This window comes from Quercus suber, unplaced genomic scaffold (genome assembly GCF_002906115.3).
Source record: "Quercus suber isolate HL8 unplaced genomic scaffold, Cork oak 2.0 scaffold_48, whole genome shotgun sequence".
Taxonomy (NCBI): domain Eukaryota; kingdom Viridiplantae; phylum Streptophyta; class Magnoliopsida; order Fagales; family Fagaceae; genus Quercus; species Quercus suber.
Window position 1 is genome coordinate 1,823,671 of NW_027069513.1, and position 19,127 is coordinate 1,842,797.

Here is a 19,127-nt window from a genome sequence, read left to right on the forward strand (position 1 = left end):
AAAGCACAAGGCAGCCCCATACTGCTCATATAGATGCTTTTCGGGAAGCTTTGGAAGTTTTTCAATTGGAGGATCTAGGCTATAAATGCTACCCGTTTACTTGGACTAACAAGAGACCCAGTGATGCAAATACCAAGTTGAGACTTGATAGAGCTGTGGTAACAGATGGGTAAATAGATAATTTTCCAGTTAGTAATGTGGTGCATCTTCTTCCTCATGCTTTGGACCATATACCTATTACTATCCAAGTTCAAAAGTTTAGGAAGAAAAATAAAAGAGCTGATCAAGGTTTTAAGTTTGAGGAGAGCTGGCTGTTATGGGATGACTATGAAGCACGGATTCAGCAAGCTTGGAGCTTGTCAGGTAGTGGGGAAGAGGGTCTAGCAGCTGTACATGCGAAAATAAAGGCTTGTGGGGATGATTTGAAGACATGGAGAGATACAAAGGCTAAACCCGAGGAGAAATAGATTAAACTCCTTCAAGATCAGCTTGATAAAATCAATAGAGCTGACATCACTGAGGAAAGTAAGGAGGAGTATTTGGTGGTTAGTAAAAAATTGCATGATCTGTTGCTGAAGCAAGAGATTTACTGGGCACAACAGTCTAGGGTTGCATAATTGAAACATGGAGATAGAAACACCAAAATTTTNCAGAATATTCCCTTTTATTTTGCGGGGCAACACAAAATGAAGTGGAGGTAATTTTCGAGTGGTTCAGACATATGCTAATGCTTTGGGATAATGCATCAACTTGGAGAAGTCCTCAGTATTTTTTAGCAGTAACACTTCAGCTAGCCATAAGCAAGATATTCTAAGGGTTTTGGGAGTTCAGGAGGTACACCGCTTTGACTCATATTTGGGGTTGCCTACCTTAGTAGGGAGATCGAAATATTATATGTGGGCCTATGGGCCTGGTAACCTCGGCCCACTTCACATCTGGCCCAGGGCCCATGCCGAGGAAGAAGTATTATATGAAGAAGATGTATGAAGGTCCAAGCTCTTAGAACCCCGCCAAGGATATCCCTGTCCTCGGAGACCGAGACTAACCCCAAGTGGTGGGGGGGGGGAGACGAGTTTAGGAGAGGTTGTCACCTCCACAATAAATGCGCTCACCTAACCCCTGGTCACATTAATGGAGATGTGACTCCTGGACTGGATAACCTTGGTCACTGTAAATCACTTGAGTACTGATAATACAACTAATGGGATGGACGGTCAGAAGTAAGGCTCATGGATGACCAATAGATGGAAGAAAGAGAAGAAGGAGAGGGGGCTATATAAGAAGAACCCAACAGAACAAAAAGGGGGGAGGAAAAAGGGGGAAAGGAAGGAAGTTCCTCGGATAAGCGCCGAGGAGCAACCTTAAGGAGCTGCCTGGATGCCTCAGCCCTCAAAGGGTTGGAATTCCTATTTTTAGAGTTGCCTGTCTGTTAGGGCCTAATTCTTCATCACACTCTCTAAAATGTATTGTTTGGGCTTGTTGGGCTAGATTCCCATCATTTTTCTGGGTCAATCCAAATTGAGTCCCTACATTATACATTATCATATTTGAAGGATAGGATCTGGAAGAAGTTGTAAGGTTGGAAAGGGAAGCTGTTGTCTAGGGCTGGTAAGGAGATACTTATTAAGGCAGTTGCTTAGTCGATTCCTACATATACCATTAGTGTGTTTCAACTCCCTTTAAAGCTTTCTGATGAACTAGATGCGATGTGTGCTAAATTTTGGTGGGGGCAAGTGGGGGATGAATGGAAAATCCATTGCCAAATGTGGGAGAAGTTAACAAGATCAAAGAAGGATGGAGAAATGGGTTTTAGGGATTTAAGGGCATTTAATTTAGCTATGTTAGCTAAACAAGGGTGGAGGTTGCTGCATGATGATAGTTCTTTAGTATGTCAATGCCTTAAAGCTAGATATTATCCTAGAACTCAATTATTTGATGCGAAAGAATCCCTAAATTTTTCATTTGTGTGGAAAAGTATTGTAACCGCTTTGCCTATTTTGAAGTTGGGATGTTGTTGGAGAGTTGGGAATGGTCTTTCTATTTGGGTTTTAGGGGATAAATGGATACTGAATTATCCAACAAATGCGCCTTTGTTTCCACTCAGGAGGAGGTTTGAAAGGTGGCTATGGCTAAATTAATTGATCTAAAATTGCATGCTTGGAGGTTTGAATTTATTATGGACATGTTTGAGCAGGCGTATGCGGAAGCCATTTGTAGAATCCAGCTAAGTCGAAGAGATGTGGAAGACACTATAATCTGGTTGCACCATAAAAAGGGGTTGTTTATTGTCAAGTCAGCATACATGGTGACAAGGGAAGTATTGCTAGGTGGAAATATAGTTGAGAGCTCAAGGGGTTGTGTGGACTGCACTATGAAAGCTTCGGATTCCAAACAATATTAAAGTGTTTGGGTGGAGAGTTGCAATGATATCTTGCCAACAAAACAAAATCTGTCAAAGCGAAAAATAATTAAGAATGAGATGTGTCCTGAGATTTCCAGAGTTAGCAATCCACGTTTTGTGGGAATGTGAGGCGGCTAAGGATGTGTGGGTTGATAGTTTGAAAATTCTGCAGAAGGGGTCTTGGGTTTGGCTGATTTTACTCACCTAATAGAGTACTTGCTAGATCAGATTGAGCTACATGACATGGAGGAGGTTTTGGTGCAAGCTTGGCAGATTTGGAATCAAAGAACCGGTTGTACATGGAGGGAAGTTTCATGACCTGGGATGGTTGATCAATCGAGCAAGGGAGCTGTTAGAGGAATTTCAGACTGCCCAAGATCAGATGAGAACCGAATCAGTTAGGCAGCCAACTCATGATACCTGGCAGCCTCTTCCACAGCCGATCTTTAAGCTTAACTTTGATGCAGTGGTGTTTTCAGGCCTCAACAGATCGGGTTTTGGTGCTATTATACGCAATGAGAAAGGGGAAGTTATGGCAATTAAGGGTTTGGAAGTGTTTTGCACTGAGGAAGCTGAACTACTTGCCTGTAGGAAAGCGATTGAATTTGCAGTGGATGTGGGTTTCTCAGAATTAGTTATTGAGGGAGATAACAACTCGACCATGACAGCTATTTCAACGGTGAAGATTGATCAGTCATTGTTGGGGAATGTGGTTGGGGATATTCAACATTTAATTCGAAATTTGCATTGGATAAGGATTGATTGTATTAGAAGAGGGGGAAATCAGGTTGCTCATGTATTAGCTCAATTTGCTAGGAATATTATTGAAGATATGTATTGGATGGAAGATGTTCCTCCAATAGTTAGAGAAGTTTTGTACCAAGATGCTAATTTTGCTGATTAAATGAATGATATTCTTTTGTTTCAAAAAAAAAAAAAAAATGAAAGGGATTTAGATTTCAGTTTAGAGTATTCATATAAGTTCAGTCTATTTTAATATTATAAGGACTTACTTTTTATATTTTACCTTTTTTAAATTGATTGGAAAAAATTTGGTTCTTATGGTATGTGATTAATTTAATTATGTAAATAAAACAGAATAATTTCAAATTAAAAAGAAAATAACATGAAAAAAGAAGAAGACAGCTATAAAGCCTATAAATGCAAATTTCAAGAAGAAGGAGGGAGTTGTTACATTTTGTCAGACCTCGAGGGATGTGAAGGCAAATTTCCTTCTTCTAAAATGGAATCATTCTGAAATACTAGCCAAAAAAATTGATTCTTTTAAGAGTATAGAACACAAAGGGCCAGCATGGACCCGTCACTGAAAGCTTTATGCTGAAGACATGGTTTGAGTCAAAATTAGAGCTTCTCTCACATGATTACCACTGTTTATTAGCTTATAGCTTAATGGATTGCTTGATACTAGTAGTTTATTAGTTGCAATCCCAAAACAGTGATGAATTTTGACCCTGTGATTACTCTTGTAGTAGTTGTAGAATGTAGGGCCACCCCTCGAATGCTGTCCACAAATCTGACTTTTCATGGACTCTATAATATGCTGCTGTAGCTATTCCAATGACTTTACTATTTGTATATTGTTGCACAGAAGAGACAGACTGAGAGCAGGGGAAAGGAATTAAAAACCTTTCTTCTGATAAGTGATAAGTAAGCATCACCCTTACCTTAAAGCAAAAATTAAAAACAAAAAGAGAGTGTATGAAGAAAAAGATAAAGTTAATTAGTCACAGATTCCAGAGCGCCCTATCTTCAGAACCCTGCTATTTGATGGTAGCATATACCCACAATCCCAACAAGAAGACAAACCATAGCCCACCTAACAAACTCCATAAAACACCAAAAAGATATAATCAAAAATTAAAAAATAATACCTAAGATACATGAATACATTATCTTTTATTATTTTTTCATCACAACAATTTTATTTTAATTCATTATACGTCATTTTTTTAATTCAATTATTATAATAAATAGGGAGAAAGATATGAATCATAATTTTCCTCATGAAAAAGTGATTTTTTTCTTATAACTCATAAAAGAAATTAAGAGCTAAAAAGCTCTAAACATGTGAGTTTTTGTCAAATATCTTGTCATCGAATGTTTTAAATTAATAATAAAAAATGATTATCATAGAATTGACCATATAAATTGAAACTCCATCCATTTAAAAACATTATTCTTTTATTCATTAATTATACAATAAATTACATATATAGTGATAAAACTTAAAAAAGAAAAAGAAAAACATTTGTATCATTAAAAAAAAAAAAAAAAAACCACTACGCAATCTCATTTCTTCAAAACTTAAAAAACAGGAAAAGAAAAAAAAAAAGGTAAGCAACAGACAACAAAAATGTATAATTTGTATTCTATTCTCTCCATTAACTCAAAAAGACACGCTCTCTTCCCTCTTCTCTTTCTAAAAGCTTAATGACTTCTTACATTCCATAATCCCATTCATTATTCCTTTCTTCTCTCTCTCATCAATTCCACCATACATACAGAGAAAAAACACACAGACTTTCCCTCTCTCTCTATCTCACTATCCATTCATCTCTCAGAGGCAGAGACATACAGTGAGAGAAACAGAGAGAGAGAGAGTGAGAAACCATGCCGGTTGTTGACGAGACCACAGGCCTAGAGCAAGTCAAATGGAGAAGACCAGAAACCAATTCCAACACCAACCCATTTCAGAGATGGATCCTCCAACTAGTCCTAACCCACAAATCCCATCTATAATCCAATCCAGTAGATGCAAATCCACCATCTCTTCCCTCCTCCTCTCCACTTTTTCCAACACAAACTCCACAAATGAAGCTACACCCACCAACGCAAACACCAAGAAAAAGAACAACTTTACTTCAGCAACGTTTAGGGGGCTTGGCTGTACGGCCTCGGCTTCACAGCAAGTGTCGGTGCCGGCAGTGATTCGAGGGTCAGCTGACTGGGAAGCTAAGAAGAGCAGGAAGAAGAAGAAGAAGCAAAAGAGGAACTTTAGCAACAACAGCAACAACAATGGTAATAATAGTAATATCAATAATGGAGGAGATGGGCCGAATATAATGAGTTGTGTGGATGTGCAAGATGTTTGGTGTGGACCTGGAATTGGGTTCTCTGCGGAGGATTGTGTAGTGGCCAGAAGGAATGGTAATGGGAGAGGCAAGATTGATGGTGATACTAAAATCAACCACACCCATAGGGAGGTAATACTCTCTTTTTGTCTCTCTTACTAATGTTATTGACTTTTAAGGTTGTGGATGCTGAATTTCTCTAATTTATAGGATGTGGGGGTCAGAGTTTAGTACTTTTGTTAAGATTTTTTTTAATGTTTGATTTTGTAGTAGTGGCCATTTATTAGGTGTTTAATCTGGGTTTTTTGTGTGAATAGTGATCTTGGTCATTATGCTGTTCAAACTGAACTGGGATTTTTTTTTTCTTATAATATATATGTATGTTTATTTGGGTTGTCTGGAACTACTTTTACTCTGGATTTGATTCAGAATATACAGAAGAAAAGATGAGAAGAGCAAAGACAAGATCTTTGGGGGCAAAACTCAGTCATCCAAATAAAATGGAGAATTTGAGATTGGGGAGAAAATAGAGCAATATAAAAAGATGCATATGTATATATTTATTGACAGAGGCTAAAAAGCTGGAAAAACCTTCCAAATCTCATCTCTCCTTCTCTCTGTGAATTTAAGAGAATTTTGAGGCTCGAGTGGAAATAATGTGTATATTTTGAGTCTGTCTTTTGGGAAATAGGAAATTGTCTACTAGTTGTTCTGCTTTATAAGTAGTAATAATTTTTTTTTATTATTTTACTGGTTAAATAATACTGGTGTTAGAGTCTGGGAGTGGCCAACTATAAATGCTTACTGAATCTTCAAATAATTTAGTCTTTACAATAAATATTGCTTGCAGAGTTTGTTTGCTTGTTTTGTTTTATAATAATTTCCCCTTTCGGGTATGGATTCTGGAGTTGTTTGCATTCCTCAATGCTATCCTTATTCATTTCCATAAGATGTTTCAATTGCTCCAATTATTTATTTATTTTAAAACCTATCATATGGTATCAAATATCGATATATCAAGGTGGAAGCCCAATCATTAATATAATATACAAATAGGATTCCAATTTCAATATAATTTTTTGATAAGTGCCATTCTAATTGCATCGTTACATACAAATTCATGCATTTGAACCTAGAAAAAATCAAAAGATTTTACTTGCATTTATTATGCTTTAATTTAATACTATGAATGTGTAATACTTGTTAAATAGAAATATTTCACATATATATATGTATATAATTGTGTTTATTATTTTTTTAATAAGTAAAACAACTCACGGTTAGATTATTAATTTACCTCTAATTGTGCTTATTTTTCATTGCACCTGTGCATTTGTAAGTCAGGGTTTGTTGAAATTTTTCAAAAAAACCTCTTTTTTTGGGGTTCCCAAAGTCTTAGGATTGTCATATTCTTCAGCTGGTTTTGCTTCTTTGTAGGAAATACTTCATTGGTTGTTATGTGGCACTTTCTGATTTATTGGGTGTTTGTTAATGGCCTTTGACAGTTTTGACCAATATTTTATTGGCTGTGTGAGTGTGACATTCAGTGACAGTGTTTTATGGAACTAAGTCACTGATTTTCTTGTGTTTAATTTTTTTTGGGTTCAAATATTCAATGCGTGCACGTATAAATTTGTATAGTTGCTAACGCAAAATATTTTCTTTCTTGAATAATTCACTGTGGATTAGACCCCTACTTATATTAAGTCTCCCACCTAAACCAGGAGACTCCTATGTGTGAGTTTTAGATAAGTGCTTCAGTGGTTGGACTATAGGAGTTTCTTTTCTGTTATCTATAAAGAAATTGTATTTATGAGGTATTTGCCCACTTTTTATCATTTTGGTTGATTGTGCTTTCATCAAATCTTGGCAGCGTCCATGTTTAGGAAGGCGAGCAGTGAACCCTGAACCCATTTCATTTCTGGACTCCGACTCCGATTATGTATCTTCTCGTCCTGGATTGGAGGTATTTGGAACTAGGTACTACCGACATGCTCGCCATCCTTCTCCTGAGGGCTTTGCTGAGGTCTGTCCATGCTCTCCATGTGTTCTGTCAATATAATTCTCAAGGATGCTAGTTTATGCTTATTTAATTATTTATTTTAATATATATCTATTATTTATTCATATACTGCACTTTTGTGCCTCTTGTACTATTTGGCCCATAGGCCATAGCTTAATTTTGGTAGTTTGGGATACTGTTTATACTTTTTGGTAGCCTTTTCCAATTTTCCGTTAAATGGTCTGGGTAGGTATTGGGTTTGGTTTTGGCAGGTAAAACATAGCTTTCTTTTATATATAATTGAGTTCTTAACTATATAGAATTGGGGGGGATCTTGACAAATCAAATATATTTAAGTATTTCCAGTGATGTAATTCTCAATCAACTATTTGAGAGTTAAATATGATCAGAAGATGCTCAACATAAATTATAGATTNTTAAGGAGAACTTGAGATTAACCAGAAGTTGCAAGCACAACAAGCTCTTTCATTTTGTCTTTAATCTTAATAAGAGAAAGGTACAATCTAATTCTTGTATGACAGACATCTAACTAGAGTAATTAAAAAAAGAAAGAAAGAAAGAAAATTTAAGTAATTTATCTTTTCGATTGTAATATTTGCTATTTCCTTTACAACTATGTGCACAAGTGGAACATTATACAACAATATTCAAGCAGACACCAACTTCCTCTACTTCTTTGGCGGCTTCTTTCTTTAGGAATCTTCATTCAGTTCAACTTCTATATGGACAAAAAATATTGACTAAAAATTCGAGTGTAAAAATGAGATGAGGAAATCAAATCACGTCGTTACGACTGAGAAATTCAATTATACAGGGATACACTTGATCTGCAACCTGCACCAAAGGAGAGAGAGGGAGAAAGGAACAGTTAAACAACCTGTTACACAAAAGAATTCACTGACCAAATTCTAACTGGTATAGCGAAACTTTATTCTTTTCATTATGTGAAAGAAAAATTTATCAATCTAGGATAAATAAATTACTCATACCATACGACCCCAACTAGATCATAGTGACCATAGTGTGGCCCGCGGGGTTCTCCAAAAACTTTGTAAGCAACAAAATCTTCCGAAATCAGCTTTGCCGTTTCTGCTCCATATATATCAATCATCATAGGTATGCAGATAGAAAATATAAAAACAAACAAAACGAAATGGTAAAGGAATATAATTGAAAACTGGAGCCTGTTAAAGGCACAAATACATGAACTAAATTCTACCATATACAGCTTCTGGTGGACAAATTAAGTCTTGGTCTCCAGCAAGTGCTAGCACAGGGACATTGCTTTTGCGTAAATAATCCTTGTAGAAAAAAGTTCCACTTCTGTCACGTAAACCACCCTCTTGGAAGGCTGTTGTTAGCTGCAAGAGAAGCTTAGCAGGAACCGTACCTGCAGATTATATCAGGATGAGAATCAGCCTACAGTCACATATTAAGGAGAAAGAGAAAGAATGCTGAAAATGCTTTCCAGTTGAAAATGATGTTAAGAGAAATTAGTCACTAATGCTGAACTTAAGCTAAAAATAAAACTTAAAAGAATTTGTTTACAAACTCATGATGAGAAAAACACTGATGGACCAACTTCAGAAGGAATTGTGCAAACAGATTGGAGAAAAGACCATTCAAATGGATTAGATTTCATGGTTGTTAGTGATAAACTAATGCTACTTATTCCAAAAACTTAAACTGATGGGAAATGATTAATTTAATCACTTACTGTTATTCTAACAATTGAAATATACACAGATATTAAATAAGGAAATCCAAAATTGATCTAGTACAGCACAAGAATAACTGGGGGCTAGGCAACTACTAAAGGTTGAAAGGACATTAAACTGACAGCAGAGATAAACAACAGTACAGGCACAACATGCTTTTCATCACGTCCCACAGCTTTTCGCATTTTCATCTTCCTCAATGCATCCTGCATCTCGGTAATCCTATTTCTTCGAACAAACCTATGGTTTCTATCCTTAATTGGGAAATTGAGTTCCCTCTATTCTCTTGTATGGCTTCCATGAAAAAGTTTATCAAAATAACTTTTGCTTCTCTCTTTAATCTCCTTTACTTTACTAAGACTCTTTCATTTTCACCTTTAATGTACTAGAAATGATTCAAGTCTTTTGTTTTCATTTCCCTTGTTTTATAAAGTTTATAAAAGTTCTTTTCTCCATCCTTAGTTCCCAACTTTCTATATAATTCATCATAAGCCTTAAATCTAGCCTCTTGGACAACCTTTTTTTGCTTCTTCTCTCTTTGCCAATTTATAATTTTCTTCTTAAGTTGGCATTGTATCTACAACCGAATTTGACATCCTTGCCAAAAATAATTGCAACTTCCTTACCAAAAATGGATCATAAAATTGAAATTGATGCACAAAATATCCTTGACATATAAATGTTGGGCTATATGGAGCCTAATTGTGTTTGATTCGGATTATGACTTGACTCGTTATAAAAGTGCTACGGTTTTTTAATGGGATTGCCCATGGGAAAGAAACTTTGGCCCGTTTTTAGCACATTGTGAATCCTGTGTATAGGATAGAAAAACTGTTGCTTGGAGATTAGGGTTTGGTGTGCTGTTTTGAGAGAGAAAACTATACTGCTGCATTTGTATTTTTTTTCTGTGAATAGTGAAATCATTGTAACTCCGTAGATGTAGGCAAATTGCCGAATCACGTAAATATTGTCTTGTGTGATTGTTTTCTTGGCGCATATTTTTTCACTATTTTTGCATCTCACAAATCTGGAAATTCTGTGTATATTCCCTACAGTAAATAGCTAAGAATGTAACGAGTCCCCCACGGATAGCCTCATACCTGCCTGAACCATCCCCAGGGAAGATGCCTCCCCAGTCTATTAAATATTCTTTTGGCAATTATGAAAATGAACTATGTGACAATGTTATCATAATGTAATAGCCGAACATAATATTTCAGCATAACTCCTAAAGGGAACTTCTAACCAGGAAAGGATCAAATATCAAATCACTAGCCATTTTCAAATGCATTTGGTGCTAATCAGTTATGTAACATTTTGGTAGAAGAAAGATAATTGTACTCACAGAAGTTGTTCAAAACAAGCTTATCAAACAACTTTGGATGCATCATGCCCTGAGCAGAAACTTGAGAACTCAACCAAGACAGAAAATAAGGAGGGCGAGATGCAAGAGGATGAGCAGCAGAAAGCAATGCCCCAATTGGAATAACAGGAACATTTAGAGCCTCTGCAGGGTCAGCCTGTGTAACAAAGTGAACTAGCATCAGCTCCTCATGATAATTATAGTATACAGTCATCTAATTCTCATAATGAAGCAGTAAAGAGGTACTTAAAAGTTAAAACAAGTAGTCTTTCATATCACTTGCCAGAGGTAAAAGTAATTTGAGTGACGACTTTGAAGTTGTGTAGTCAAGTGATGATCCCAAAGTAGCAATTGATGTGAACCCAAAATTCCTTCCTTCAGAACCTTATGAAATAACATATTTTAGCATTAAAATCTTGCTGAAGAAATGATATAGCATTGCAGAACCAGATTTGCAAATAAAATGTTAAAGGAACTAAAATTTGGAAGTATCAAGAAACATAAAATTTGTGTGAGTAAAAAAAATTTGAAAGTTCATAAACAACTGATATGTTTCCCAACCTAACGTGATTTGATGAATATAACTATACAGAAATAAACAAAAACAATATTTTGCAAGACTTCAAGACTCTTGAACTTGATAGGCCAAGACTTTTACCATCACACCAGTGTGTCCCCTTTCAAAATCAAAATGAATACATGCAAAGGTCCTTTTGCATTGTGTGTCTAAGCATGTGTGTGTGTGTGTGTGTGTGTGTGCGCGTGTGTGTGAGAGAGAGAGAGAGAGAGAAACCAAGATGGAAAAAAAAAAAAAAAAAACCAAAGCCAGAATTTAGGAAAGGAAATGATAAAAGATAAGTGGGCATCAATGTTAGGTAACAAATGTAGGACAAACAAAATGACCAGTTTAGCCAATTAACTTACAGCATCGAGAGAGCATTGCATATAGCAAGATACCCCCCATTGAGTGACCAATTGCAAGCAACTTTCCATCCTTTGGTTTGCAATGAGTCCTTATGTACTCCATCTAAGATGACAGATTAAAGATTGAGATATCCATTCCATTCAGAAAGTGCGTTATAAGTTTATGTCACAATGGTAAGAGAAAAATGTGATTTATGATGTCATTTGTATTGAAGGAATGTCACCTCACCGCAGCAGGTACATCCTCTTCCAAGTAGTGATCAAAGTCCCAATCATACTTTACAATCAGGTCAAGTTGTTTCTGGAATTCTTCTAATCTAGTAAAAAAACGCCCTTGCAAGTCCAAAAACTGTTCTGGAACTGGCAGTTGACCTTTTTCAATGATATTTACAAGCCTTTGACTCACATCCCTAATTTGGCTAACAATAGCAGAGTTTTGTCTTGCTTCTAGAAAACCTGCAAGTTTTGTCCAAAATCATTATAGTGTTCATATAATGAACATAGACAAAAAAAGTTAAAAATTTGATTCAATCAGTTGACAGTCGGACCAACATTCATTTAAAAAGCCGGAGAGTTTCTCTGATAAATGCAAAAAAGTTTCCATCAATTTGGTAACTAATTTCAAGTCATCAGATTTAGAAACAGTCAGTTTACTTTTTCTATTAACATTAGATTTGCCAAAATCAGAAAAATCACCAATCTAAGGTAGACTCTTGACCTGAAGGAAAAATACCATCCATTCCATGCTCAGCTGAAGAATCTCTCATGGCATCCACAGGCTGCTTATCTTTCCCAAAGTCCATCCTGTATGTACTCAACCCAGCACCTCGAACTTCAAGAATCCATGTATCAAATCCTTGACTAGACATGTAACGTGCAAAAGAGGACTGCAAACAATTTACACACTCATCAATAAGGCCTTATAATAGGAAACTACAGAGGTTGAATATTAAAAGGATGGATAAACTCTGATTTGCATCTCAATGATGAAATTTTTTTTTGAGCGTTCTCTCATAGTTAGATAGTTAGTAGCCATTGTAAGACTGCCCTATTATATTGAAGCTAGGTGGAACAAAATAAATAATGCAAACCATCAAAGAAGCTTTAATATTAAAGAAGCTTTAGTTGTTGTAGACAAGAAGCTTTAATTCAGGGTAAGATATAGAACTAAGAAGCTTGGTGCTCTTCCAAACATATTTGTGATTGGTTTTCGCATGCATGTTAATATTTAAAAAAGAAATAAGGAGCTATGTAATTTTAGGCATATGACCCATACTATACGTATAATTATAAAAACAGGATTGAAGTACATAAGGTTTGTAACTATCTTTTCTTGTAACCTGTTGGAGAGGTTCTTGTCAAAACCAACCAATAGCTCAAACCTGAAAATACAAATGAATGAATAGTTTTTGTCCTACTCTTAATTTTTCTTTATTATTCATTGATAATAGCTCTTCATTCCTGTAAGAAACCGAAACCTGTTTTGGTTTTGAATGTACGTAAACAGTTAGCTGTGTAACACAGAACCCCTCCTATGATATTGTGAAAATGTACTTCTAAACATGGACATGTCATGAGTCATGACGTGAGCAACTCAAGTTTATTTTAACCGATGTTTAACCGTTTTCAAATTAAAACAATACCATACGGGGCTAAGTGTTCTGTGAGTCTTTTGAGTACTTACTTTTCTTCCCTACAATTTTTTGTTTACAATCTAAGTTAAAAAAAAAAAAAAAAAAAAAAAACCCAACACCAAAAACACAAAAAAAGGAAAAGAAAGGAGCAAAAAGGTATTAATACAAGTTAAGAAAATTGATAGCATTGCATTGCAATTTGCATGGTACTCGTATGAATAAAAAGAAAAAGGAAAACACAGACCTGAGGAGAGAGATCATATCCAATAGCATTGGTGGCAACTCCTGACAACAGCAACAGCGGATGGTTCCTTCTCGGCTTTCCCTGTTTTTGTTTTTGTTGTTTTCACCATACATGTAATTCAAATACATAGTACACACCAAATAATAATAAAAGAACATATATATATATATATATATATATTTCTCAGAAAAACAAAACAAGAGAAGAACCTGCGACTGAGGAGAAGGAAGGTAACGCCAGAGAGCGAGTGTCCAATCCGAGTTGGGAACAGAAACGTAGTGCAACTCATCGCCCGTACAGGTCGGCGACTTGTTCTTCTCCGATGCGACGCCGTATAAGGCCCGAGGCCTCAACTTCACCCAATGTGGGCCCCCAGAAATTCCTCCGGGTCTTCTCGGGTTGGATCGCATGCATAATCCGGTGGTGGCCCGGGGCATGGACCATAGATCCGAATGGGAAACAAACATTTTTATTATTTTATTTTTGATTTGCTCGCTTATTGCTAAGTTCGGAAAGAGAATTTATTACTCGTCAGTAAATTGGATGAGGAGTTTAAAAATAAGGTTAGGAGTTATAGGAGGGGTTGTTTTTTGACTTTTACAAAATGATGAAGCTCACACGTTAACCATTATCCATTTTTTAGTTGCTTCATCCACAAGTCATCATGATGTGAATGTGATGACTTGTCGATTTTTGTTGTTGTTTGTGAAGATGAAGGTGACATCATACACATCCCAATTCACTTTCACTTTCAGTTTCAAAAAACGTGTTAAGTCTTCGTGTACTATTTGTAATCTTCCATGTGCCTGAAAATGATGTTCAGTTAACCGCTCCACAAATCACAACCAAGTGCTACAAATCTTGCGTTTCAGATTAATCACAAATCACAACCACCCAAATTTTACTTCATATTTATTGTAGACAGAATTAAAAAAAAAAAATCCATTCTAAATATTTGCTCCATAATTATTATATTTTACTAGTTGTCATCCTGTGCAATCCACAAGAAAATTCAGAAAAAGATCATCAAGCATTGTCATTTCCCCCTTTGTCTATTGAATTGATATCAATTGCATTGAAAACTATAAATAAAATATAGGACAAATTACAATTTACCCAATTATAATTTGATTGAAATTTAAGTTGCTTACTTGTGGATTGAAATTAAATACTTTACTTACCTGAGATTTGATCAAAATTTAAGTTACTTACCTATGTTTTGAAATCCCGTGATGCAAGTATTTCGCTGGATTGTTTTTTTTATCTTACTTGATCTTGTCTGTTTAGTAAGATATTTCTAGTAATGTTGTTTAAGTACTGTGGAAATACATGTTATGGTGTTTAACATTGAAAACTGTTGTTTAAATAATAGTACTAAATGGGTTGTATTTTTATGTATTTTTGTGTTTTTGGAGGAGAGAAATAAAAGTGGAGAAAAATTATATATTTAACCCAGTTTTTAATAGATGTGAGGTATGAAACTCTAATTGAGATGACCTCATGTGGGTAAAGTGTCAAATTTCAAACCACATGTAAATAATTTAAATTTCAGCCAAATCATAAATTGGTAAGTTGTAATTTTTCCTAAAATATAAAATAAAATAATAATTGTACAAGTAAAAACCCATTAAGAGAGACATTTACTCAGGCTTGGTTGACACTGAGGTAATGGATGAAGATATAACTTCCTGCAAACATGTTTCAAAAGGAAAACAAGTGGAGCCGAGTAGCCTCTTGTGTCTACAGGATGATGAATTTAGCTTTAAAGTTGGTAAAGGGTAGTGGGCAAGAATGTAGTAATCTGGTCAAAGGTAGGCCCAAGAGAAGTGGAAATAAAAATAAGAGTAGGTTGCTCTCTTTACAAGGCCCACTTTCTAGTGGTTCAGATGAAGTTATGTTTAAAAAGCCCAATTCAAAGGATAATAATTCAGCTATTGGTGGAGAGGCTGGGCTTAAGAAAGGGACTTGGGAGAGGTTTCAAAACAAGCCACGGACCACTTTAGAATTGACTCTTACTAATGTGCTTGGTCCAAAGAGGAATAGCAAAGACATTTTAAGTGAAGCAGAGAAGGCAGAATTGGCAAAAAAGAAAAATAAGGTGAGTAACAGTGAAGGTTTAGCTCTTACTAAGTGCTTGATCCAAAGAGGAATAGCAAAGAGATTTTAAGTGAAGCAGAGAAGGCAGAATTGGCAAAAAAGAAAAATAAGGTGAGTAATAGTGAAGGTTTACATGCTCTTTCTGGTGTTGATTGGATTATATTGGCGGAGGTTGCTACGCAACCCCACCGGGCATTATGAGTCTATTGAGTTGGAATTGTCGAGAGCTTGGGAACCGACGGATAGTTTGTGCCTTGGAAAAGGTAATCAATAAACAAGATCCCAATATTGTCTTTTTAATGGAGACAAAATCCGGTTTGGATTGGATGCTTAAGGTCTATGATTGGTGTTGACGAGGATAACAAGTTCGTGTATGCACAGACGATCCCATCGATACTGACGGATCCAAGCTCTGGCTAGGGGAGTCAATTATATGCTTTACTGACGAAGATATCCAGGCCATTCAATGCAGGCAATCAAACCCAAAACGATTACAGGGACAACTGTACAAACCGTTGAAGGACAGTGAAGGCACATTAAAAGGCCCCAAACGTTACCAACAGGAGCATTAAGACCTCCATAACTACCCCAACAGCTAGAGGCCATAAGAACCTATATAAGTCTCCCGCATTGCTAAGGACTAGGTACATAGACACAAAAAAAAATACTTAGAGATCTTTTCAATTCTTTCTAATTACATTGTCCATTTCTTAAGAGAACTTCTTATACTGACTTTGGCATCGGAGGCTTTGTGGCAGGCACCACACCGGTGACCACCTTCGAGAATCCGATCACGCAAGTTGAGGATTGCTTCCATCTAACCAACTCGACTGACGAACTTACTTGACTGACGAACTTACGCTTCATCAGTTTGGCGTCGTCTGTGGGGACGACATTTTTCGTGTTCAAACTCGAAATAGTGGTTCCTTGTTTTTGTCCATTTCAGGATGGAGTCTAATCAAGATTCTGCGGCTCTAGCTCAGCAAGTTCAAGCCCTTGCAGCCACAGTTGAAGAACTGACTAGGCAAAACCAAGAAATGAGGTTACGGCTTCAGCAGGAGGAAAATCGTTCGAAGGGAAATCAAGAAGATGAGGGGGATAGCAACAGAAGAAGTGACCATCAAAGGCCAAACACTCCCGCTGAGCAAAATTCAGATATCCTTCAGGAGATGAGGAGAGAGATGGACGAACTAAGGAATGCCATTAAAGAAAAAACGGAGCAGAGCGTGGATCGGATGGTCCGGGCAACGGATTCGCCATTCACAACAGCGGTCCTCGACTGCCCAGTGCCGTCAAAATTTCGGTTACCTCAGCTCGAGCCCTTTGATGGACTGAAGGACCTTCAAGATCATTTAAACACCTTCAAGACGACCCTGGGACTTCAACAGCCTCCAGATGAAATAATGTGTCGTTCCTTCCCTACTACACTCAGGGGAGCTGCCCGAGAATGGTTCACAAAGTTGCCAACATCGTCCATCGATACGTTCGAGCAGTTGAGCAACGCCTTCCTGCGCCACTTTATTGGGGGACAACGACCAAAGAGAACCGCTGACCACTTGCTTACCATCAGGCAGGGAGAAAAGGAAACCCTGAGGTCGTATGTAAAACGATTCACGAGGAAAACACTGGAGGTAGACGAAGCCGACGATATGGTGCAATTAACGACCTTTAAGGTTGGGCTGAGGTCCAGGGATCTCGTCAGCTCACTCGCGAAGAACCCCTCAAAGACGATGGCTGAAATGCTCCTCAAGGCGCAGAAGTACATGAACGCTGAGGATGCATTGGCTGCTATTAAGGACGAGGACAGACCATGGGACAAAGGAAGAAAAGAAGACGATCGTAGGGGGCAAAAGCGGGACCGACTAGATCGTCGAACCAATGACGGAGTCAGAAGGAAAGATGATAAAAATCCACGAACGGTAAGATTCACCCCTCTCGTCATGCCCGTTGACAAAATTCTGACGCAGATTCAAGATGAACACTACCTTAAATGGCCACGGCCCTTGCATTCGTCCCCTAGCGTCCGTGACAGGAGCAAGTATTGTTGATTCCACAAAGATCATGGCCATTACACTGAAGACTGCAGGGATCTCAAAGAGCAAATAGAGGAACTGATACGAAAAGGGAAGTTACAGAAGTTTATAAAGAAGGGAGAATACAGCAAATCCCGAGATGAAAACAAAGGCCAACATGAGTCTTCGTCCAAGAGCGGAGGTCGTCAGTCCCAGCCTCCCCAAAATGTGATTGGGGAAATACAGACGATCTCAGGGGGGCTCGTCATAGGAGGTTCATTTAAGTCACTTAAGAAAGCACATCAACGCCAGGTGAATAGCGTCCACATGGAGCCCCTACCAAAGTACAGATGAACTGATCAAGATATGACCTTTAACGAGAATGATGCTAGAGGAGTGAAACAGCCTCATAACGACCCTTTGGTCATAATGCTTACTATAGAAGGGTTCAACACCAAAAGGGTCCTCGTGGACAACGTCAGTTCTGCTGACATCATCTACTTTCCTGCATTCCAACAATTGAAACTGGACCCAGGAAGACTACGTCCGTTTGACTCCCCCCTCGTCAGCTTCAGCGGTGACAGGGTATATCCCAAAGGCATAGTGACGCTGACTGTAACAGTAGGAACATACCCGAAGCAACTGACTCGTCAGATAGACTTCTTGGTAGTAGATTGTCCCTCGTCATATAACGTCATTATTGGGATGCCAGCGCTCAACAAGTGGAAGGCGTCCACATCTACCTATTGCCTGAAGGTAAAATTCCCAACAGAAAATGGTATCGGGGAAGTTAAAGGAGACCAAATTCTAGCTCGGGAGTGTTACCAGGCTGTGTTTGCAGCCAAGGAAAACCACACATGGACGATAGAAGAGAAAGGGGAAGAAAAAACAGAGGCACTGGAAACAGTGGAGCTGATCGAAGGGGAAGCAACAAAAACAACCAGGATAGGGACAACCCTGAGTCCTGAGATGAGAACGAAGCTCATTCAGTTTCTTTGGGAGAACGTAGATGTCTTTGCCTGGAGCCATGACGACATGCCAGGCATATCTCCCGAAATCATCCAACACAGGTTGAATGTGGACCCAGGAAGGAAGCCCGTCAAGCAGAGACGAAGGACCTTTGCACCCGAAAGAGACCAAGCTGTCACTGACGAAGTGAGCAAACTATTGGCTGCAGGCTTCATCAGGGAAGTATATTATCCAGATTGGCTTGCAAACGTCGTCCTAGTAAAGAAAGCCAATGGGAAATGGAGGATGTGCGTGGACTTCACGGACCTAAACAAGGCCTGCCCAAAGGATAGTTTTCCTCTGCCAAGAATAGACCAGCTCGTAGACTCTACAGCTGGACACAAGCTGTTGACGTTCATGGACGCGTTCTCGGGGTACAACCAAATAAAAATGGCCGACGAGGACCAGGATAAAACCGCCTTCATTACCAATCAAGGGCTCTACTGTTATAAGGTAATGCCGTTTGGACTGAAGAACGCTGGGGCAACTTACCAGAGATTGGTAAATAAAATGTTCGTCAAACAGATAGGCAGGAACATGGAGGTGTATGTTGACGATATGCTCGTCAAGAGCAAGGAAGAGCTTGCACATCTGGACGAACTGAGGGAGAC

General features: G+C 37.8%; 3 protein-coding genes across 4 annotated transcripts; 2 read left to right on the top strand and 1 right to left on the bottom strand.

The window, feature by feature from the left end:
* Positions 1-4,791: 4,791 nt before the first annotated feature.
* On the top strand, positions 4,792-7,570 carry LOC111987361 (uncharacterized). The gene is made up of 2 exons (XM_065771743.1): positions 4,792-5,625; positions 7,367-7,570. Exons 1-2 carry the CDS (start codon positions 5,074-5,076, stop codon positions 7,553-7,555), a joined length of 741 nt encoding a protein of 246 aa, XP_065627815.1. The 5' UTR covers positions 4,792-5,073; the 3' UTR covers positions 7,556-7,570.
* Positions 7,571-7,951: 381 nt separating this feature from the next.
* LOC111988196 (uncharacterized) lies at positions 7,952-14,077 on the bottom strand. Of its 2 annotated transcripts, none has more exons than XM_024020074.2 (10): positions 13,609-14,077; positions 13,400-13,480; positions 12,255-12,408; positions 11,751-11,977; positions 11,522-11,624; positions 10,881-10,981; positions 10,580-10,754; positions 8,736-8,906; positions 8,506-8,605; positions 7,952-8,350 (listed from the first exon to the last, which is right to left on the bottom strand). In XM_024020074.2, exons 1-10 carry the CDS (start codon positions 13,864-13,866, stop codon positions 8,323-8,325), a joined length of 1,398 nt encoding a protein of 465 aa, XP_023875842.2. In that variant the 5' UTR covers positions 13,867-14,077; the 3' UTR covers positions 7,952-8,322. The 2 variants fall into 2 exon arrangements, with proteins under 2 accessions (XP_023875842.2, XP_023875781.2); XM_024020013.2 differs by having other exon boundaries at positions 12,240-12,408; positions 13,609-14,070.
* Positions 14,078-16,443: 2,366 nt separating this feature from the next.
* On the top strand, positions 16,444-17,544 carry LOC136066835 (uncharacterized). The gene has a single exon (XM_065771769.1). It carries the CDS (start codon positions 16,444-16,446, stop codon positions 17,542-17,544), a length of 1,101 nt encoding a protein of 366 aa, XP_065627841.1.
* The last annotated feature ends 1,583 nt before the right edge of the window (positions 17,545-19,127 follow it).